The 23,625-nt window shown below is 47.1% G+C and overlaps 1 protein-coding gene across 10 annotated transcripts in view; it reads right to left on the bottom strand.

The window, feature by feature from the left end:
• Positions 1-23,625, bottom strand: part of ADD1 (adducin 1) — an 89,098-nt gene that overhangs the window by 8,865 nt on the left and 56,608 nt on the right. For 4 of the 10 annotated variants that reach the window (XM_045056901.1, XM_045056902.1, XM_045056905.1 and 1 more), the window contains exons 5-13: positions 15,455-15,535; positions 15,063-15,212; positions 12,946-13,089; positions 12,738-12,836; positions 11,838-12,014; positions 6,684-7,028; positions 4,142-4,243; positions 3,384-3,473; positions 2,556-2,648 (exon numbers count right to left, since the gene is read on the bottom strand). In XM_045056901.1, the coding sequence (XP_044912836.1) occupies positions 2,556-2,648; positions 3,384-3,473; positions 4,142-4,243; positions 6,684-7,028; positions 11,838-12,014; positions 12,738-12,836; positions 12,946-13,089; positions 15,063-15,212; positions 15,455-15,535 (1,281 nt within the window). The remainder of the gene's footprint in view (positions 1-2,555; positions 2,649-3,383; positions 3,474-4,141; positions 4,244-6,683; positions 7,029-11,837; positions 12,015-12,737; positions 12,837-12,945; positions 13,090-15,062; positions 15,213-15,454; positions 15,536-23,625) is intronic. The other 6 variants (XM_023253494.2, XM_045056907.1, XM_045056903.1 and 3 more) reach the window with 3 other exon arrangements.

Consider the following 23,625-nt stretch of genomic DNA (forward strand, 5'->3'; position numbering starts at 1 on the left):
CTCGCTTCCAGCCACAGAACGCGGCTCTAAGCAAAACCGATGCCGCCGAGGAACGGCTGCTGCGCTTGGCTGAGGCGCCTGGCGTGGACTACAAACGTGGCTAGTGACCCGACCTCTCCAAGCATCGGGCTTTTCAGCCATAAAACCCACTCGGATTTGAACTTACATTCTTAGTGCCGGGCCACGCGCTTCTGGGCGCTCGACACCAAGTTCACCAGGTAAGACTGCAAGGTGGGCCCAGGCACCTCCCATTCCCCCCACACAGCACCAAGTGAGAGGGACTCTGCCCGAGGACACACAGGTGCACAGAGCACAAATCCGGCAGCACGGTCCCGGCCTGCCCCCGGCAGCTGTCGGCATGAACTTGTTCGCGCTAACGTCTAACAGCTCAGTTCACTTGCAGTGACCTCCAGAAGGCGGCCAGTTACCACAGCTTCCGTGTTGGCACGTGCAACGTGGAGTTAAGAGAGGCTTCGGCTGGGCTCAGTATTCCTTCTGGAACCAGAGCATCAGGGTGCGGCTGACAAGTTGCCGCTCCTCCTTCAGGCAGAGGACGACAGGGCCTGAGAGAACGGCCATCACCAGGGAGGGAGGGGTGGAAGCAAAGGGAAGGGCTTCCCCAGAGCCCCTACTTCCTAAGCCCCAGACACATGTTCCTCAGATTCTCAAATGGAAAGCAGGTATCTACAGATTTGCCTCACTGGGAAGAGGACGTTACTAGGACACGTAACCAAGTTCTTTTTCCACTTTGTCAAAGAAAAACTCAACTTGCCACCTTGAGAGCAGGGCCACCTTGTAGAGGGAGCAATGCAGTCTGCGTTTGGAGATTCACACAAAAGATGTGGGAACAACTTCAGTCAAGGTCATGGATGGAGTCGTATTCTCAACGTAAAAATGAGAAAAAGACCAAGGGTGCAAACGTGAGCAACAGGAGGGTGTTGGAGAAAATGCAAGCTGGAACAAGAATCCAGGCACAGGAGCACCCTCTAGGCTGGGCTGGGTGCGGTTTCCCCTGCTGACCCCACCTGGATGCAGCACTCCCAGAGTGCGCTGCCCAGACTAGCGGGTGAGGCACCAGAATGGCCAGGAATCCCATTCCCAGCGACTCTGACTTCCTGGCAGGCGGGGGTGGGGGGCCACATCTGTACGTGATGAAGCACTCACAGGTGATGGTGACACACACCCGAGTCTGACATGCCGGAGCAAAAACAAAAATTGGGGCTGGATGAGGAACTGGCCGAAAAAGCCCACTTGAAATACAGCCAACCAGCCCACCTTCCGGAGAGCCCGAACAAGGTCAAGCAGAAGCCACCACGCGTGACCCAGTGCCAGAGAGACTGCAGAGCAATGACGGTGTCAATCAGCTCTGCCCAAGGGCTACAGGGTGGCAGCCACAGTGGAGACCCCGCATGGTAAGCACCCCGGGCTCACGGACTCAGCACAGCTTCACGCATCGGAGAAAAGAAAATTATGAGCTAGCAAGACCACAACGGCTTAAAGCCCAAAGTGCTGAAACATGCAGAAAAAGGCCATCTTTCTCCCCTGCTCCGAGAAGTCCCTCCAAGAACGGCAGCTCAAAGTACATTCAAAGGATAAGGAGAAACGGACCTACTGAATTAATCCCTAAGTATGCAAAACCTCGTCATTGGTGAGGGTTGCACGCAGGATACAGAACCCCTGGTACTGATCTCTGGCAACTGGGACATCACTACAAAGAGATGGCATCTCACTGGAGGCGTAGGAATTGAAGAGACACACCCTAAAAATCTCCTCTGAACACAGGGTAAACGTCACTACGACTCAACACCGAGCAGGCAGCCGCTTTCTGCTGTCAGCACCGAGCTGTGCACACCAGCACACCTGCAGGGCCCTCACGGGGCTCCTTCCAACGGGGCAGGTTACATCACACAGACTTCCCACCTGCCATCCACATCAACGTGTGCGTGTACACAGCTTACTACTCCTGGCTTCAAATTTCCATGTCTCTTTTCCCCTGTGAAACTTTTTAAAGAATTATCTAGGATTTTTTTTTTTAGGAGAAAAACTAAATATATGTCATCAACAATAGAAACTGTCCAGTTTTACTTTCCGTTCCTCTGAAATGCTGTCTTTCAATTCTACAACCTCCAATGGCCACATTCACTACGCGTGCGGTCACAGCAGAGCAAGCAAAGGTGGAAGGTTGCACAGGGAGCCACCGCTGCCCACAGGCGGCCCGTATGAGCCTTCTGCCATCGACATCTCATAAAAGGCAAACGAAACCCAAAAGCATGCACTAACCAGAGTCACGTGCAGACCCTCAGAAATGCGCCACGCATCGTGAAGAGGGGCCCTTTCTCCCCAACCTCGTGGATGCCTCGTGGATGCCGAGGATTATAAAAATAACCTCGTACCAGACACTCTAATTAAAGAACAGAACAGGCAGAACGGAACCTCGGTCCATCGCAGAGGCAGGGGTAACTGAGACGGTGCCCGGCAAGAGCAGACAGGTGGGGACGGGGCAGGTGGAAGGGCAGCGCGTGCCGAGAGGCGGTCAAGGACAGGGCGGTGAGTACCTTTCTACAAGACAGAGATCTAGCAGGACTAAAGGTCTGCTCTGTAAGCTCGAGCCCTTCGATTGTTTCCGTACAGTCAGAGAGGGGTGCGTCCTGCAACAGTAAACTGAGTCATCAGAGCCCGCCAGGCCCGGCTTCGAAACAGCAACTGAGAGCACAGGATGGAGCTGGCTGAGAGCATGCAGCAGAGAGGCCGTCCACGGCGGTGCAGCAGTGATGGCGGTGCACGTGCAGACACAGACCACGGGACCAGGACCACGGCTGCCCCAACTCAGAGCACAAACACCTACCCTGCAGGGTCGCGTTTAAAGCAGCAGGTGGCAACTCAATTTTCAGAGATAACTACTTACACGATTATCTTCAATGTGCCACGAAGTACAGTGCTCTTACAGAAAGGCATGTAAATGCAACATTTACAGGTGCCCTCTGTAACCACTTTTCCCCAAGCAGCCCTTTATTGCAGAGAGCAATACACACGAGAACAGAAACGTCCGTTAAACCCACCCTCTCGTAGCATCTTCCACCGTACACTGCCAAACCAGGGCAAATCCAGGTCCCAAAGCAGGTGGCGTGAGTGCCACCCTCACACAGGCATGCATTACACGGAGCAGGGCTGGGGAGGACACGGCCCGTGAGCATGCTTGGTGCTATGTCTACAACTTTAGGAAAAGTGGGGGGCTGTTTCTCATCATGAGGATTTTTCACAGAGGTAGGTCTTGCCTAGAACACTTACCTCATAGCATCATTCTCTGCCAAGTCAAGAATAATTTTGGAGTGGCCGGTCATTAGAGCCACCACCCACTACTATCAGATGCTCTGGGCTCTCACCTGGACAAGGCTCCTGTCCATCACTACACCACACAAAACCTGGGACTGGGGGCCAGCCGTCTTAATGTCCTGCAAGTTCTGCTCTCGGATCTGAGGACACAGGAAGGAGAAACACACATCAACAGAACGGAGAAGACTCGCCACGACTTGAGTCGCCCCGCATGTGCACTGGGGCCCCAGAGCCACGCGCAAGCCACACCCCTGCCCTGCCCTGCCCTGCCCTGCCCCTCAGGGCCCCACATGGCCACAGTGCCTGTCTGGTGGTGCTAGGCCGGCCTGTTTAGAGGTTCACAAGTCCAAGGGGATGGACTCTCTGCACCTTCTGGATGGCTCTGGCAAGCACCGATCTCTAACCGTACTCACTCCTCGAGGAGAAACATTCCCTACGAGCCCCTCTCACGGTGGCGCCGTGAACACTGGTGGATCTCATGTTCCATCTGACACATCAAACATTCAAAGCTCAGCGAATGAACGCTGAAACGCGGGGGCAAAGGCTGCTCTTGCCAGAAACAGGCTGTCGCTTCCGATTCTGCCCACTATGGGAGCAAGCATCTGTTCAGGAACCGGGGCCCCAGGCTGTCTGCTGCTCACACACCACGCTTGTTAGCACAGGCGCACAAGCAGTGGAAGGAGAGGGCCTCGGCTGCAGCGGTGGGAGCCCTCCGCGAGGGGCGAGCACGTGCCACCTCCGTCCCACCCGCCACCACCTCCGCCTGCACACAAGTTCCTGCCACGGGCTGACGTCAGCCAGTACGTACCTTGTTCCTCATCTCCTGGACCTCTTTGGGGTTAGTGTTCAATGGAACAAACAGGTTAGGGACAGCGGAGGTGGAGGTTCTGTGTCCATCCTCTTTAGTCCACTGCAAACATCAAGAACAGTTGAAAAGTCAGAACTGGGACAACGGTTACGTGATGCCACAGCATCCAATCTGTCCCACGTGTCTCACACCTGGTCATGCATGAACATCACAGAGAATGAACCAATGACCACACCTCCTGTCACTGCAGCGGTGGGATCGGGGCAGGGCGTGTGCAAACAGAAACCAGTAACGGTGGAAGCCAGAGTCGTGACTGACCGGCACACGCCATCCAGAAGGCCCGGCAGAGGCTGACGACAGAGCTACGCTCTGTAACTCCCGCGGACTAGCCATGGGGGGACCCCTCAGAGCACATTGGTTCACCGCCCTGAGAGTCATCAATGCCAAAGCCGCTGGAAGCATGAGATGGCAGGGTCATGAAAAGCGATGTGATGTTGCCACCCAGGTAAAGGGAAAGACCGGACTGGGAGGCAAGAGTGGGCATCACCAAAGTTTTGCATGAAAATAAAGTACAGCATTAGAACGTGCTGCTGGCATAGCTTTTCAACCCAAGAAAATTGCTGCATGAACGTATATACAGTAGCTGCCTGGTGGGAGGGTTTGGTGATGTCGAATATTTTATATAACTTAATACTTCAGAGTGTTACAAAAATATCCCAAACAAACTTGAAGCGCTTCATGAGTTTTTATCGGAAGGCTGTTTTAGATATCAGTGCATAGCATCAGCACACCGCGCCTTTCACATTTTGTCTTTATTTTTGGATCTCCAATCACACACGAGATTTTCAATCAAATTCTAATTCTGAGGCATGGGTGGGCACTGAACATTAAAACAAGGCCAGCAATGTTACGCCTTTGAGAGTATTTTCAGGAGGCAGTAAGATGGCCATAAACCGTAAGACTTTAAAGAAAGCAACAGACTGGCAAATGCTTATTAGCTGCTGCGGAGGGAAGTGTGGGATGGGCATGAGCTGTGAGGTACTCACTGACAGTTATCTTCTCAGATAAAAATAACTCCAGCTTTTTATTAAAAATAAGTTTTAATCAAAACATTAAAGCAATAACCTTGGAAGCGTGAACACGTTTGAAACTTGACAACGGTTACTGTAAGTTAACATACCAACCTGGGAACACTGCATGGCATGCCCAACACTCCGGAGCAGTAGGAAACAAATTTAAGTGCTGAACAAGGTCTCCCCTTCAATGTGCACACTGACTAAAACACGCAAAGTGATTTCATATTGTTTCAAGACAACAGCAAATAAAGCTCAAAGCTGAGGCTACACATGTGCTTAGAAAAACTTCATCACAGCAACTCAGCACTATGTACATATATCCTCAGCAGGAAGGTGGTTTTTAGGCCCACGCCCTTTAACAAGTAAAATAAATAAAAACAAAACAGCTGAAACTGGAGAGAAGAAAAGAGGGAGAGGAGGAGGAGGCGGAAGGAGAGAGGAGAGACGGGCTCCACGTGACGAGTCTGCTCAGGAGCACAGAGGCTCTCGCACCAGAACCACCTGGGGAAGACAGAACTGTCTTCTTTGGAATAAATCTATAAAGTAAGAACACTGTTATTACGGGAACAGGAGGCCCCGCATGCTTGCTCGGGGCACACTGTGTTAGGCCATCCGACCTCACGGGTCACCTGCGTGCCTGCCCCGGCCGCTCCAGGGGCCCCCTCTGTGTGGCACAGGAGCCGCTGAACTGTCAGAGGCTGGGTTACGGGGCAGTGAAGACCGGTCTTCACAGGACGTGAGCACCAAGACAGCAAAGTGTCTTTGAGGGCCGTGTCTGTGATTACGGAAACAAAGCGCGCCTCGCAGGGTCTGTCGCTGGTGCCTGCAGATGGCCTGCGCCGCACTTGGGTCATGCCACACCCAGCAGGAGCCACAGGACTCACCACTACGGCCGTCTACTCACATGCAACAGTCCATGCAGAAGGTAGCTGGCTTAGAGCATTCGGAGGCTTTGGGACAGCAAGCAGGGAACGAGGCCAACAAGAAAGGACGAGGTCAGCTGGGAAAATGCCCGTGAGACACCAGGGAAAACTGCTTAAGAAAACACTGAAGCCTTTAAAGAACAGACTGCAGTCTGGCGATGACAACACTGAAATAACAGGTTATGACTGAACTACCGTTCCGTGCATGAAGCATTAGGATTCCTTGAACATAATTTGAATTAAATGTCAGCTCCAACTTTTAGATTAATATGTGTAAGTTACTTAGTATTTTCGCTACGCACAGAGTTAGGTGATGTGGGGGTTACTGAAGAAGTGCTGCATATCTTAAGCAGTTTCAAGCAGACGGTATTACTTGAATTATAGCTAATGCATACGGCAGGTCCGGTTTGGGCTAAAGAAGGTTAAGGAGGAAGGTTTGCTCGAAATCCAGGTCAGAAAGGCTAGATTCCCAAAGCCTCCGAAGCCCCAGCTACCCAACTTGCTCTACATCATCTAACTATGAACAGTAAGGTAGGCACAGACCAAGCAGTTGGTAATACAGCTTGGCACGCAGACACCGGACGAGAGAGACTGCAGCAAGGGTTTCACGTGATCGTGTGTAATGTTCGTCCACACCTTAGTCTTCGACTTGGGACTGCTTCCGTTCTGCCCTTCCTCAGAAGCATCGTCACCCCGGCCAGAGTTCAGCCATCTTGTCTTCTCTCGCTGCTGCTTCTGAAAACTGTGTCTGAGAGGGGAGCCAGTGCCCGGATCCCCGTCACTAGCAAAGGAGTACCCTGTGACACTCGCAGGAACCTCCACATCGCTGTACTTTTTAGATTTCTCTCTCAGAGCAGGGTATCGGTAAGGGTAGCCAGTTCTGTAACCCTAGGGTCCAAAGAGAACGAAAGACCGTCAATATGCCAGATCTCACAACAGTTTCACTTTGGGGAATTGCGTGGAATTTTGTAGGTAACAAAAGCTGGACAGGCACACACGCGACAACTCCGCACTCCCAGATACACGCCGACAGAGACGCACAAACATTCACCAAAATCCTGACCGCAGATTAGACAAAGCCAGCAACACCAGAATGGGCAAACTGCAGCATCCACGCAACGGACTAGGGGGCCGGATTCAGAGCAAATGCTCCATCACCAGGTGCAACATTAGGATGAACCTCACAAATGTGATGCTGAGTCAAAGAAACCAAATGCGAAAGAACACTATTCCACTCATCACTTATTAAAAGTACAAAAAAAAGCACCTGAAAGGGTACAGGGGATTCTGAGGTGCTGTTCTGTCATCACTGCTGCTGTTGTTTTCAATAGGCTCCACGCCCAACGGGGGGCTTGAACTCATAACCCTGAGATCAAGAGTCACATGCTCTACCGACTGAGCCAGCCAGGCCCCCCCGTGCTACTGTTTTTTGATCTGGATACTGGTTCTACAGTGTGTTCAGTTTTTAAAAAATTTTTTAATGTTTACTTATTTTGAGAAAGAGAATGAGTGCATGTGTGTAAACGGGGGAGGGGCAGAGGGAGAGAGAATCCCAAGCAGGCTCCACGCGGTCAGCGCAGAGCCCAATAAGGGGCTCGAACTCAGCAACCATGAGATCTGACCTGAGACAAAATCAAGAGTCAGACACTTAACTAACTGAGGCACTGAGGTGCCCCCAGTTTTTAAAAGTTACTAAACTGAATACTAATAAACTGAATACTTAAATGGGCTTACTTGCTGCTGTCTACAGTAAAGATCGTATTAAACAACGTATTTAATTTTTTTCTTTTTCTTTTCTTTTTTTTTTTTTTACCTTTTAAGATAAAGTTTAGATAAGATACCGTAATAATCTTTGGGGAAGGCCAAACAAGTACACCTCGTGAAACCTGGTTCTTTCTTTGAATGTAACAATCTTCGAGATCAACCTTCAATTCTGCCTCATGACCACTTATTAGGCTTTAAGGCCTGGGCCCCAGTAGTTCCCACCTCTGTCATCACTGCAATAGCACTTAGCCCACGTGCTGGACCAACCTGTTTGCCAATCCCCACAGACAATCTCTCCAAGGTAAGGAGGATGTGTTCCCCATCCCTCCAACCCAGTGCATAGCAGCTGGTGGGTGTGGCAGACAGACTCTATGGTGCCCCCCCACCCCCGACCATGGTCCCCACCTGCTGTAACGCCCTCCCTCCTGGAGCGTGGGCAGGACCTAACTTGCTTCTAACCCATGGAATTTGGCAAAGGTGATGCAGGATGTACTACATAGGAGAGGCTGGCACCCATCTTGAGTCTTTTGTCCATTGCTAGCTCTAAAGAAGCGAGCCGCCATGACTCCTACAGCGGTAAGAAAAATAAATTCTGTCCACAGAATTCTGTCTGGAGCTCAGAAGTGGGTTCTGTCCCACTGAGCCTTCTGATGGGAACCAGTCCCGGCCACCACCTTGTGAGACCCCAGGCCAAGGACCTGGCTCAGTTTGCTCCTGACTCGCCGTTTCACGTCTGGACCGAGTCACTCACAGCACCTTCACTATAAAGGACAGGAGAATAAGGGCTGTCACATTAGAGGGGCCCCGGCCTGTGTCCTGCTTGCTGAGGTGCTTTAGAATCATTCACATTTCTCCCAATTCAGGAATTCTCTCCCTTCTGGATGCTTCTCTTCTTTGGGAGACCACTGGCATACCAACATCCCTTTACTACATTAAAAAAAGGGTGGTGACAATTCTGAAACGCAGTCCTCAGTGGTTGTTTTCCCACCACCATCCTCAAGAAGATCGGTAAATGTCTACCCTGCAATTTTTCCATTGATGAGCATGCTTTGTTGAGGAACAATAAAAGATAATGGCTCCACTGTAAAAAGGCTATCTTCAGAAAAATACAGTTCTTGTTAACTCAAGTTTCCTCTCGCTGAGGGAGCCAAGACTCCTGAGTAGTCTCCATGACTGAAGGATAAACCACCAGAACTTTGCAAAATTTTATCCTCAGAGGGTATGGTTTTATTCTTTAATCTTCCCCTTTAAATGCTGTCAAGCCAAAACTAGAGGCAATACTAGGACCTCACACCTACTGTATGGCTTATAGATACACATATGGATTCCTTCCTTCTTTGAAAAGCTAGAATTAGATCATGTTTGGGAAGCAATCAGCATTTCTTCCGTGTATGTTAAAATAGTTCTTACAGTATGAGAATCTTCAACTATTGTCTACCCTACTCAATTACTGGCAAACATATATGGTTAGTCAGAATGCTAAGTTAAGGGGCACCTGGATGGCTCAGTCAGTTAAGCATTCGACTCTTGGTTTTGGCTCAGGTCACAATCTCATGGTTTTGTGGGTTTGAGCCCCACACTGGGCTCTGTGCTAACAGCACGGAGCCTGATTGGTATTTCTCTCTCTCTCTCTCTCTCTCTCTCTCTCTCTCGTTCTCTGCCCCTTCCCTGCTCATGCTCTCTCTCAAAAATAAATAAATAAACATTAAAAAAAAAAGAATGCTAAGTTAAAACATGGACCGTAATGATAATTATTATTTCTTACAAACTACGCAGCCTTCTAATATCAAAATGACAATAACAACCTGTGCACATCAGGGACACTGAATACCAACACCCCTGCAGTGAGCACTTCACTTATTCATCTTCTGTCCTTTCTCTCCCTCCTCTATCACATTAAGAGTTATTGCCTGATTTTGATTTCTCTCTCTCCACCTTCTAGAACGCGCTGAGGACACAGGACGTGGTGGGCTGGTATTCTCGATTCTTGGTCCCCTCTTCTGATTGCCACCCGACTTCCAAGTAAAGAGCAGTGAAACCAGAGCAACGGCCAGAGGAAAGAAGAGAGGTTGTGACACAGGGTGCCCCAGCGCTCCCTGCCTCGTGGGGCCCCTCGGGGGTATCCGCCTCCCAGTACTGACACCTGGGACACCACTGGCCCCGCCACCTAACTCCAGCTGCTTCTTCCATGTTCTTAGTGCGCCTCACTCCCCCCCCTGCTTCCCGAGACCGGTCCCGGCCCACGCCCTGTGTCTCTGCCTCCACAGCTCTCCTTGTGCTCTGTCAGGACCCAGATCACAGATGCACGGCCACGTGTGGGATCTGTCTGTCCACCTCCCCGGGTAGGTCATGAACTCCTTGTGTCCTGTTAATGGCTCCTGGCTCAATAGTAGATGGTCAGTAAATGCAATCCCCCTGTACAGGGCGAATGAATTCAGAAGTTATAGAAGATTCTGCTTTCTGTGTTCACTCCCCCCTGACTAATCAAATCCAGCCCCTGAGGACACTTAGCACCCCTGAATCAGATCCATGAATTCTTTGTGTTCCAACATCTTCAAGAAAGTTAAGCTTCCCGCCTTCCGAAGCCACCCCTCCCCTGTGTGACCTGGTCCAATAGTCGGGACTCTCTCCTGCTAGGCTAAAATGCACCCCGCTGGCCCTGGAGATGCTACCTAGGGTGCCCAGCACGGCCACAGCAACACATGGGGACTCCAGCCCTTCCGGAGGCTTCTCAATCCCACACTCCTGGGACAGGTCCTTGTGTCTCTACCACCTGAGGTCATGCCGAATTCCATCTAAACAGCGTGACACCGCAGCAGGCACAGAGCCCAACGTCTCTGTGAGACAGAGTCCTACGTCTTATAACACCTTGACCTAAATATTTAAAGAACCTGCTCATACCAGACAAGTGCCTGGAAGGCATGTCCCCACCCCCTACACCTACTGTAGTGTCTTCAGTCACGCACACACCTTCCTTCTCCCAACTCGGCCTACCACAATTTTACCTGCTCTCCAAGATCACTTCCAAGTGCCATCCACATCAAGTTTTCTCCCTGATGCTTGCAAATGGATGAGATCCCTCACTGAACCCTCTAACACAGACCACATCCTGCCGGTAACATCAGAACATCCTTATTATGCTTAATACACCGCGTCCAGCTTCTGTGTTGTGCTAGGCTCCGTGTCCCTGCAATTTGGAGGAAGGGGTCTCCCCGACACAGTAAATCAGCAGCAAATGTCTGTGAAACATAATAATCAGGCCCCACATAGCTAGAATTTACATTAAAACAAAAGACAAAGCACATGGCTAGCAGATGTAGAAGGCACCCCCAGATGGCTTGCTTGTGGGAGGATGGGCACCGAGCTGGCTGCTACTCTAGGAGCAAGTTACCCAGCAGCCTACTTCTTTTATTTTTAAGTTATTTTCATTTTTATTTTTGAGAGAGAGAAAGAACATGAGTGGGGGAGGGACTGAGAGAGAGAGAGAGAGAGAGAGAGAGAGAGAGAGAGAGAGAGAATCCTAAGTGGGCTCTACACTGTCAGCAGAGAGCCCAACTCAGCGCTCAAACTCACGAACCGGGAGATCATGACCTGAGCTGACATCAAGAGTCGGACACTCAACCGACTGAACCACCAGGCACCCCAACCCAGGAGCCTACTTCAGGGCAGGGCATTCTCTGTGCTCTTGTCCCCACATAGTCCAAGTGTGATTACCTTTAAACAACAAAAGAAGACAAGAAACCCTCACTTCTGTATTTTGCCGTGATTTAGGTTAGAAGTTATATTGCCCGGTGCTTCTTCATGATTTTTGAGGGTGAAGGCACTCAGATACTGCATGAAGACAGTTTCACGCCATTTCACTTGCTATAAAAACACAAACGCTTCTGCTTTCAGAACAAAAGCTTTACCGTCAGGTGGTAGCAACATTCTTACCAGATTATCGAGCATCCGCATCAGAGCTTCGAACTCCTGCTCACCAATCTGCCACTTGGGAGGTGAGCTGGTACCCTCCCCTGCCGGGGACCCTGGGGAACGGGACTTGGCTTTGTACTTGCCAGGATCCAGGAGGACTAAGTTGTCTGGCCCTCCTGCACTGGCCAGAGTCCGAACCTTTTCCAAAACAAGCAAACAGTAGTTTGAGTTCGTTACTGAGGGCAGAAGGATCAGACGACTACAAGAGATCACTGAAACAGAAATGTACGTTTCAAAAGAAACCAAGTCATCAGAGTGTAAGAATAAAACATGGAGGATGGACAGCAACAGACTATTCACACACACAAGGTTATTTTCAGAAGCTCGTCTTTAGCATGACAAAGATATTGAGCACTCATGCTTGGAGGAGAAATGGGGAAGCAGAGCACCTTTGAAGACCGTGTGAGGAGCCTGGGGACTGCAGTACTGCCTTGAATGTAAGTCAAGGTAACATGCAGAGTGCAGACTTGGGGTTGAGCAGACCTGACTCAGCGGCGCTCACAGACACGGGCCGGGGGCAAGGCTCTGCCTCCCTGCACGTGCTTTTTCACAAACAGTGCTGTGAGGGGCAAGTGAAAGAACATGTAATAACATCTAGGAAGCACCCGATGCCGGGTGCTCCGTAATGGTGGCGACTGACGTGTTTGAGCAATAAAAAACTAGAAATGAAAGCCCAGTAATCATTTGTAAGTTTCAGCCAGTGAAATGGCATTTGCTCTGGTCGATTTCCAAATCCATGAGCTCATCTTTGGCAAAGAGATGACACAAAGACTCATTCCTACAAAACAAGTACCAAAACTCTATGAAAACGCTGCAAACACCCAGATAAGCTGCAGACCGAACAGAGTGGCCACCACCCACCTGGATCTCGCACGCGACCACAAGGTTGTGGATGTAGTAGAAAGCCTCCTCAACGCTCTCTCCGACGGATACGAGCCCGTGGTTCCGCAGAATAAGAACCTGAGCAAGAAACATGAAAGCCCTAAGGAACGAGGCAAGAAGACTGACGACACTTTAACTTTTTCTTCTTCCCTCTATAATTTAAAGACCACATTAGATGCCCACTGACCTTGCTTTTAGGCCCCAGATTTTTCTGAATTAATACTTTTTCCTCCTCATCAACCAGAATCCCATGATAATCATGATAAGCTACTTCTCCAAGGGAAAGTGCCTCCGGGGAGATCGGCAAGAGGCCACATTTCATCGCAGAGACCTAGAGAACACGCAGTCACCATGAATGAAGGGAAATCAAGGGTCACACGTTGATGACATGGCACATGCTTTCCTCAAAGAAACAAACAGGGGGACAGATTTTATTTTGTTACCTTCTGAGAAATAAATGAACCTATGAACTTAGGATGAACTTTAACTTCTGGGGCTTGCTAGTGATGTGCACTTAAAACTCCTAATGCCGGGGCGCCTGGGTGGCGCAGTCGGTTAAGCGTCCGACTTCAGCCAGGTCACGATCTCGCAGTCCGTGAGTTCGAGCCCCGCGTCAGGCTCTGGGCTGATGGCTCAGAGCCTGGAGCCTGTTTCCGATTCTGTGTCTCCCTCTCTCTCTGCCCCTCCCCCATTCATGCTCTGTCTCTCTCTGTCCCAAAAATAAATAAACGTTGAAAAAAAAATTTTTTTTAAATAAAAATAAAAAATAAAAAAAAAAAACTCCTAATGCCAAGCGAGCTCAGGTTTCAGGGTAAGATGACCCTGGCCCTAACGCAAGGACCGACCATCGCTTCCCCTGAATGAATCGGGACACTGCAAAGAGACGTTCTGATACACTTTTCATCTCAGGTCGTAGGTGAACCAAAACCAGAAATTTACATAAAAGCAAATTTCTGAAGTTTAGGATAATTATGCTATAAAATTTCTATTTAAGTAGAAAAAACCTTAAGCATTCATATAGCTCTTCAGTTTCCTTAAATTTCCCAAACTGACTTCAGAACGTGCTAATTTTGAGGGTTTTCTACCAAGATGAAAGAACAGTTTCCAAAGATTCAAATAGTGTCTAGAGGTGGGCGCAACGATGCCACATACAAGTTCACCTAAAAAGACACCACAATAAAAAAGGCGATACAGCATTAAACTCCTTTCACAGCCTTCTTGTAAGAAGAATTTCCTTACCAAGTGAAGTGATTTGGTGAGTTTTAAAACATATCACATGGTAAACTGTTTGGAACCATATTCTCAAAGGGACCTCAAATAGTTCCTTAAAATGCATGTGGTTGGGAGTGCATGCATCTTTTTACAAAAAAAAACTTCAGAAAAGGATAGATCTAACGAAACTCTTCTGTTCACATCTAGAACCACATGTTCAAAGTAAAATAAACTAGATAGGTCTAACATGCATCAAAACAATCCAATATGCGTGACATTAAAACATCATATAATTCCACATTACTGAATCCATGTGTGGTACAAACAAGCCCACAAAGTCATTAAAGAATAAAATGGCTGATAAAAAGCCAATTCTAGATAGTTGTAGTATTTCACTGTCACATGACCGTCCCAAATACCGGAATGGGCATTTTCATACTGGGAGGTCTGGGCTGTCGGCACCAGAAAGGCCAGGGCTCGGTGACTGGGCAGGGGCAGGCTTTGGGAAAGTTCTAGGCTCGGAGGCCAGTCTCCTAACAGCCTACAATGTCTGTGCCTTCCTCTTGCAACAGCCACTCCTCCTCTCCTCTCACGACCCAGCCCTGCTCTTGCTGGCTCCAGACAGAACATCTAGGGGTTTCCAGGCCTCAACCTCTCGCTGTCTCACCTGGCTCCTCCCCACAGCCCATCAGTGGGCTCAGGTCTCCTGCCTCCAGCTGATCCTTTCTGAGCCCACAGCCTCCTCCTGCAGCCTGCCTGAGCCCCTCCCTCCCACCCTCTTCTCCAACAAGGTGTCTCTGCAGTCTTCACTTACACTGAAATCTGACCTCACCCTCAATACACTATGATTTGCTAACTGTCAAGTCTATCGGACACTTTGGCTCACACAGGTTTTCCAAAACTGGATAGTATACGGACCCCTTAGAAGAAGAAAAAAATTCTTTTAAGAAAGTCAAACTTAGGAAAAAACCTTCTTCACTCCAACAAAATTAGGTTTGACTTGCCTCAGAAGAGGGCAGCTATGAGTAAACGTGGCGTGCCTTTCACTAAACAGCTTTCAAATGTAAGCTGCCACCAGGGCAACGCACTCACCGCGGCCCCTGCTGGCGTGTGAATATGGACCACACACTTCACATCTGGCCTTGCAGCATAAATTGCAGAATGTAATGTAAAGCCGGCCTGATTTACTCCCAGATTAGTGCTCCCGCGATCTACCACATCTCCTTGAAAATTGATTTTAACCTGAAAATAAGCAAATCAAAATTTTCAATGTCAAGAGGATTTCAAATTACCCTTACTAGGTATTATTTAAACCAAAGTTTAAAGTGTGTATAACTAGTTCTAAAGTTTTTCTCAGAGTTAGTCACACAAAACATAAACTTCGTCCCCTTTCTTGGGTTTTATATGTCTCGTGGGGTCAGGTGTTTCATCATCTAATATGACCTAAACACACATAACGCCCAAGAGGAAAAGGATATTCTTACCAAACTGGACGCGGTCACTTCACTGTAGAGAAGTCCAAAGGGAACGATGAGGAAATGTTCCTGCTCAGAGCTCACTCTGGTCTGTAAGGAAAATTACCGAAAGGAATTACTCACACAGACTCACTCTGGTCTGTAAGGAAAATTAGCTCAAAAATACAATTGGAATGATCTGCATCTCTTTCCACCCACAAACACACAGGCTTGTGTGCATTCAGTGAGCTACACAGGAAAGCACATTAAGTACAGCATCTGTCATGAAGCTATGAGGTACCGGAAGCTTTTGTATCATTACGCTGTAGTAATTTATCAGGTGCATGAAGTGCATCTTGGTCACACTCATGACAATTAACTTTATAGGGAAAACACCTGGTGGCTACCAAACCAGCATCACAGGCCAGAAGGTGGCATCCCGGAGGCATATACTAGTGAAAGCCAAAACTTTCTGGTCCTCAAAACCTGCAGGATAATGAACGATCATAAAAATCACAAACAACAGAGACCTCCTCCTTACCGCTGATGAAGGATTTCAGAAAGTTTCTACACATGATCGTGCCCCTGGTGGGTCTGCCCCTTCCTCCACTGCTTTCTGTCCACAATTCGTTCAACGTGTACCTGCGCTAGATACTAGTGACAACAGGAAAAAAAGAGTCCTGCCCATTTTTAGGATGATTCTGGGAGAACTCAAACGATTCCCCAAAGCCATTCGGTTGGGACGCACTCACTGCTGGTCTAAGAACTGCAACGAGGGCCAGGCAGGCAGAGCGCGGCATCTGTGGGAAAGGACTTAGGGTGTTTAGTACAACTTCCTAACCAGCACAGTGACTTCCATAGTGGTCCAAACAGATGCACACCCGGGGCCTGCCGGGGCAGGTGTACTGAGGCGGGGGGGCGCCCACCACATCCTCACTGGGCCTCGTTTCTTCATTCAGCAAACAGCCACCCACGGGGGCGGGGACCGAGCCAGAAGTGAAGCAAGAAAGACCTGATCATCAAAACGTCCTTACTCACACAGCAGAAACTTGTCTTCCTGAATTTCTCTTCACTCTGCCTAGCGTGCAACACAGAACAAACCCAGTCCCCTATCTGTACAATTTAGCTCTCAGATACAGGGAAACTACCCTCCTCCTCCTGTCACTTTCATGCTAAACTCACCTGATTCCCTCAGGATGACATCATGCGGAGCCACAATCAGGTAAGACCTTAGTTAAGATCTCAGCTCTGCCAAGTATGGTCTGTGCTGCTCTGGGGACCCTGCTGTCCTGGCCTCCTTGTCCATAAATAGGGGATGATAAGGGCTGGTGCTCACAATAAATAATCAGTTCATGGCATCTCCCCACGATTACTATTACTAGCGGTAACAGGATCAACGGCAGTAAATCATGACCATGAATGAGCCTATTCTATATCCACCTCCACGATACCCACTCTCTTTAAATCCCCATCACCCTAGTCCCTGCTCTCTTTGCGTTTCAAAAATGCACACGTGATTTCCATTCTTCCCGAAAATATTTTCCCATTAATGGTGAGTTCACTAGGCTTATATCTAAAGTCGGTTCTTGCACTTTAAAAAGCACGCACCTTTTTAACTGTCTACAACAAAACCACACAATTCCCCCAATTTCCAAGTTGGGCCAAAACAAAAAACATAAAGCAGACTATTACTTTGTGTATTTACTACTGGTTGGAATGAAAAATAAGGAAAAGTTAAATGTCTGATATTTTTACTTACATTAAAAGTTTTCTCTTGCAACATCATATAGAGTATTTAGAAGGCACATGAGTACAAAAGGCACTTAAGTACAAAAAAATCAAACACCCGTGTATCTTTCAACCAACTTCAGAACAGAGGAAGTGTAGTATCCTGGAAGCCCCGTGTCCCTTCCCCCAACTCCCAAAAGTAACCACTAACTTGAATTATGTGTTAAGCATCTTCTTCCTTTTCTTTACAGTTTCATCTTATATATATTTATCCCTCAGCAAATACTGTTTCATTTTTATCTGTTTATGAACTTCAACTAATTGGAATCATACTGTATTTTCTTTGCAGTGACATTTTTTTTCCTCAACAGTATTTTTGAGATTCCTCCAGACAATGACAGACATGCCTATCATGTGTTCACTTCCATTGCTGTAGAGTGTCCACTGATGAGTATACGATTTATGTATCCATTCTTCTGTCAATGGCCATGATTCCCATTTTGCTACTGAAAACGCTGTGAACATTCTTGCACCTGCCTCCTAGCATACATGGTCAAATTTCTCCAGAGCGACACCGAATTACCTTCAGAGAGCCTAATTAAATAGACACTCCTGCCAGTAATGTGCTTCTACTATTATCTTCTTTAAAAATTAAAATCTAATGTCTGTGATATGGTATTCCATTGTGGTTTTAATTTATAATTTCCTGGTTAGTAATGAGTTGAGCAACTTTTCATATTTTTATGAGCCATCTTATTTCCCCTTCTGTGAAATTCCTTTCTTGTCTTTTGGTCACAAAATGACCATACTGGTTTGTCCTTTTCATACTCATAGTTCTTTATCTTTTCTAGATACTAATTGTTTGTTGGTTACCTGTAAGGCAAAATCTTCCAGGTTGTAGGTTTTCTTTTTTCACACTCTCTGATTTTTGTCCCAAGTTTATTTATTTTTTTGTAGTAATCTGTACCCCCCAACATGGGGTCTGAGCTCACAACCCCAAGATCAAGAGTCACATGCTCTTTCAACTGAGCCAGCCAGGCACCCCTATTTTTACTCTCTTTATGGCATCTTTTTTTTTTTTTTAATTTTTTTTCAACGTTTTTTATTTATTTTTTTGGGACAGAAAGAGACAGAGCATGAACGGGCGAGGGGCAGAGAGAGAGGGAGACACAGAATCGGAAACAGGCTCCAGGCTCTGAGCCATCAGCCCAGAGCCCAAAGCGGGGCTCGAACTCACGGACCACGAGATCGTGACCTGGCTGAAGTCGGACACTTAACCGACTGCGCCACCCAGGCGCCCCTCTTTATGGCATCTTTTTTTTTTTTTTTTAATGTTTTTTATTTTATTTTTGAGACAGAGAGAGACAGAGCATGAGCAGGGGAGGGTTAGAGAGAGAGGGAGATACAGAATCTGAAGCAGGCTCCAGGCTCTGAGCTGTCAGCACAGAGCCCAACGCGGGGCTCGAACTCAGACGGTGAGATCATGACCTGAGCCGAAGTCAGAAGCTCAACCGACTGAGCCACCCAGGTGCCCCTGGCATCTTTTAATGATAAGAAACTTGTTCATTTTAAAGTAGTCAAATTTACCCATCTTTTCTTTTATAATAGGTGCTTTTGTGTCTTAAGACCTCTTTCCTTAGGTCAGAAGTTAAAGGTCAATGGCGCGCCTGGGTGGCTCTGTCAGTTAAGTGTCCAACTTTGGCTCAGGTCATGAACTCACGGTTGGTGAGTTCAAGCCCCGCATCGGGCTCTATGCTGACAGCTCAGAGCCTGGAACCTGCTTCAGATTCTGTGTTTCCCTCTCTCTCTGTTCCTCCCCTGCTCGCACTCTCTCTCTGTCAAAAGTAAATAAAGATTTTAAAAAATTAAAAAATAAATAATTAAGAAGTTAAAAGGTCAATGATTTTTGCCTATATTGATCCCAAATTTTTTTTTTTTTTTTTTTTTTTTAGTATTTATTTATTTTTGAGACAGAGCATGGGTGGGGGAGGAGCAGAGAAAGAGGGAGACACAGAATCTGAAGCAGGCTCCAGACTCCGAGCTGTCGGCACAGAGCCTGACACGGGGCTCAAACTCATGGACTGCGAGATCATGACCTGAGCACAAGTCAGACTCTCAACCAACTAACTGAGCCACCCAGGCACCCCCATTCTAAAATTTTTAAAGTGTTACCTCTCACATTTAATTCTGAATTCACTGGAATTCCTTTGTGGGTATAAATATATAAGGTGGGAATCCAATGCAACTTTCCAATTTCAATTTTTCACTCCGACTGTGCCAGCACCAATTACTGCCTAGTGCACCCTTCCCATGCTGCTCTGCAACGCAGACTCTTTTGTGCCTCTGATTTCAATAAATGAGATCCAGCTCTGGGCTCGGTTCTGTCCCACTGGTCTGTCTCTTCCTTTGCCCAAAACACACTATTTTAATTAGTATCACTTTTACAAATTCAGTTAATAGGAAAATACTCTCACTTAGTTCATCTTAGCCATTCTTGGACTTCTGTCTTCCCTATAAACTTTACAAGCATACTATCAGGTTCCACATTAAAAAACTATTACATACCATTTTTTAATGACTTCTTGTTTCCTGGTCTCTATGGCATAATTCATAGTTATAAACAGTATACATTTTATATTCCCTCTTTTGTAATAACTATTTTTCCTTTTTTCCACATGGTCTATATAAGTATTTTTCATAGTATGTAACATTCCCTCAAACTGATGTTGAATAACTGGGGCATTTTCCACCTACCATTGGATATTCAGACTCAAGTTTTATTATTACAAATAATGCTATCACTTTTTCTTCTTTGACTTATTTCGTTAACATGTATTTCCAAGAGTGAGCCTAATAAATCTACACATTTTAATGGAAAAAGCTTAAAATATGATTTTCTGAGTCTGAAGCAAAAAAAGGAAAAAGTGCTGGGACACCTGGGTAGCTTAGTCAGTGAAGCATCTCTGACTTCGGCTCAGGTCATGATCTTGTGGTTCATGAGTTCAAGCCCTACATTGGGCTCTGTGCTGACAGCTCAGAGCCTGGAGCCTGCTTCGGATTCTGTGTCTCCCTCTCTCTGCCCCTCCCCTTGCTTGCATTTGGTCTCTCTCTCTCTCAAAAACAAACATTAATTAAAAAAAAAAAAAAAAAAAAGAAAAGGTGCTAAATACAGATGTAAAGTGAAAAAAGAGTGAAGGATATTTCCACATAAGTTTGTTTTTGTTTTTTTTAAGTAGGCTTCACACCCAGCACAGAGCCCAATGCAGGGCTTGAACTCAGGACCCGGAGATCAAGACCAGAGCTGAGATCAAGAATCCGACACGGGGCACCTGAGTGGCTCAGTCAGTTGAGCATCTGACTCTTGATTTTGGCTCAGATCAGGATCTCACGGCTCATGAGTTCAAGCCCCACTGCCAGCACAGAGTCTGCTTGGGATTCTCTGTCTCTCTCCCCTCCCCTGACTCGTGCTCTCTCTCAAAAATAAATATTAAAAAAAAAAAAAAAAAAAAAGTCTAACACTTAACTGGCTGAGCCACCCAAGTGCCCTTCCAAGTAAGGTTTCTGGTGTCTAAGAGACTGGCGTTACCCTCACTGAGATTGACTACTCATGTCACCAATTTTAAGGTCACTCACTGAAAACCAAATATACCCAACTCAGTATCTCTGGCAAAGATCCATATCACGTTCCAGAAGCACAGTGTACTGGTCACAAGGTGGGCTCAGACCACCACCTGAGGTTTAGCATTCCCTGGAGTCCACATGGAGCTGAACCCAGCACTCCACTGTCACCAGAGGCATTTAGGGACTGAAAGGCCCCAGCTATGGACACCCCCCAAAGCTTCTCTAAACCTAATGCGATCTTAAGACAGAGATCTAATTCAGACAATCATCTCCAATCTCCTAATGCCTGCCAGCACTCTAAATCCCTTCAGCAGAAAATCCCTATGGCCCTCTTTCCCAGAAAGGTCACCATGACCTGTTCGCACTTTCTGGTTGCACTGATAAATATCGTTAGTATTTCTTTGCTGTTAAGTGTTTATACGGTAACATTTAGATTATAAAACAAAAAATGTATACCACAAGTAGTTAAAATAAACAAAAATAAAACTTTTTCCCTCAAAGATTCTCTAGCTCACAAGATACAGGAAGTATTTTGGTGCTTAAAAATCTTTTTTACTCAGTATTAAGGGCCACACAGATCATCTACAGAATAGCAAACATTTAACTAATGTTTTAATTCTGCCAAGTCCTGAATAAAGGGCAGGGGGAGCAATTTCAGCAACTTAAACTTATTTAAATAGCATTCATACCAGGACTACTGGTAAACAGCATTTTAAACACCCCCCCAAAATGTGAAGGTGTTATTAAAGCCAAGGATTACATTTCCTATTACAGCTGTAACATTTTCATGGAACTAATTCTTAGCCAACCACGGAGCATTAAATCTCCGCACAGAGCACTTGGTCAAGCGTAATCAGCCTCAGGTGCCAGCAATTTCCATGCAGGCACTAGAAACAGAACTGGCACTTCTGGCAGGTGAAGGGGACCTTCTGACCAAACACCAAAAGGCACCACGGAGTTCCTGTTTGAAGTTTTTACTGAGGCCAGATTTCGGTCTGGGGGATTTCACCCTAGAGTTCATGTATGCCTATTGTACGCCCAGCACGGCTCCTGGTCTTGGGGACACAACAGGAAACACGACAGAGGCACCCTTCACAGAGTCAGTGTTCCCATGAGTGGAGACGGATGACAAAAGGCAAAAGTCAAGTATGGACGATGGGAACTGCTTCGGGGGAAATAAAGCAGGGGCACTAGGGTGGAGGCAGTGTCCTACAGGCACGACAGTGTGGATACGACAGGGCCAGGTCTGCGTTTTGAAAAGCGAACTTTAAGGGCAACAGGGGGAAGAGATGGAGGGGAGAGTAACTCGGTATCTCTGGAAAGAGCCACATCACATGCCACAAGCACAGTGCACTGGTCACAAAGGCGGGTTCCAGACCGCCACCCTGGAGGCCACGCTAGAACTGAACCCAGCACCATTTACAAGTCCACATGTGCACACCACCTACACGTGTGCTGGGTAGAGAGAAAAGGGTAAAACAATTTAAACAGCTGTTAACACCAGTTGCCTGAAGAAGATAAGAGTATCGGCAGGATTACAACTTCCTCTTTAGACATCCCCGTGAAGTGCACTTATTACTATTGGTAGGCACTGTACTAAAAATTTGAAATATTCAACAAAGGAAAATAAATGAAGAAACAGATTGGAACAGTTTAAGAGTCAAGGAAAGATTATCTCTTTGGAAAAGCAAAGAAAAAAATAGAAGGCTGATGACGGTGCATTAGGAATCTAAGAAGGCAAGAGAGATGAAATTCCAACTGGGAAACAAAGTTTGGCTGCAGGTAGGAAGGAGGTGCTCAGGAGCACAGAATGGGTACAAACATCAGTCAGGCGTTCCCCTTTTCTCTGTGACACACTGTGGTCATTTGATAAGAGAAAAGAGGTCGGGGCGCCTGGGTGGCTCAATCGGTTGAGTGTCCGACTTCGGCTCGGGTCATGATCTCACAGCTCATGAGTTCGAGCCCCGCGTCAGACTCTGTGCTGACAGCTCGGAGCCTGGAGCCTGCTTCGGATTCTGTGTCTCCCTCTCTCTCTGCCCCTAACCCACTCGCATCCTGCCTCCGTCTCTCTAAAAAATTATAAATAAACATTAAAAAAAAATTTTTTTTTTAAAAGAAAAGAGGTCAGGAGTTCCGAAGACAGTAGTAGAGAGAGTAGAGAGGTACTAGTGAGTGAGCTCCTAAGTGAGACGTCCTACGGTGCCAGGCAGTGTCATGGGTCTGTAACCTACAGAGAAGGCCTGTGGGCCCTGTTGAGACTCTCTGCAGCAGGATTAGCTGTCTGGGTGCAGGAGGGAGAGGACAGCATTGGCAAAGAGCGTTACCGAAATGATGTAGCACCAGGAAATCCAAGCTGGACCAAAGAGGGAATGAATGTGGGCCAGTGGACAGGGATGCAGGAAGGAAGATCCACAGAGGCAGGACTTGTCACATTCACTGATATAACCCCAGACTTAGAACAAGGCTTGTACTGAATAAATATTTACAAGAGACACGCAATAAATATTTACTGCAAAATCAACTGAAGAAAACAGAAGTCCTGATCGTGTTGAAAAATAGCTAAAACTGGAGTAGCTGAAGAAATAAATAACTATGAGAAATAGAAGGCTTTGGTCAGAGTAGGAAAAAAATACCTTCATTCTTAGGTTTTTAGGCATATAAAGAATTTTGGGAACTGCCTATACATAGCTCCTCCTTATCCATGGGAGAGACGTTCCAAGACCCTCATGGATGCCTGAAACTGCGGACAGCAGACAATACTAAACTCTACATACACTGTTTTTTCCTACACTTACATACCTACGATAAAGTTTAATTTATAAATTAGGCACAGTAAGAGGTTCACAACACAA

Source organism: Felis catus, chromosome B1 (assembly GCF_018350175.1).
Source record: "Felis catus isolate Fca126 chromosome B1, F.catus_Fca126_mat1.0, whole genome shotgun sequence".
NCBI classification, from domain to species: Eukaryota; Metazoa; Chordata; class Mammalia; order Carnivora; family Felidae; genus Felis; species Felis catus.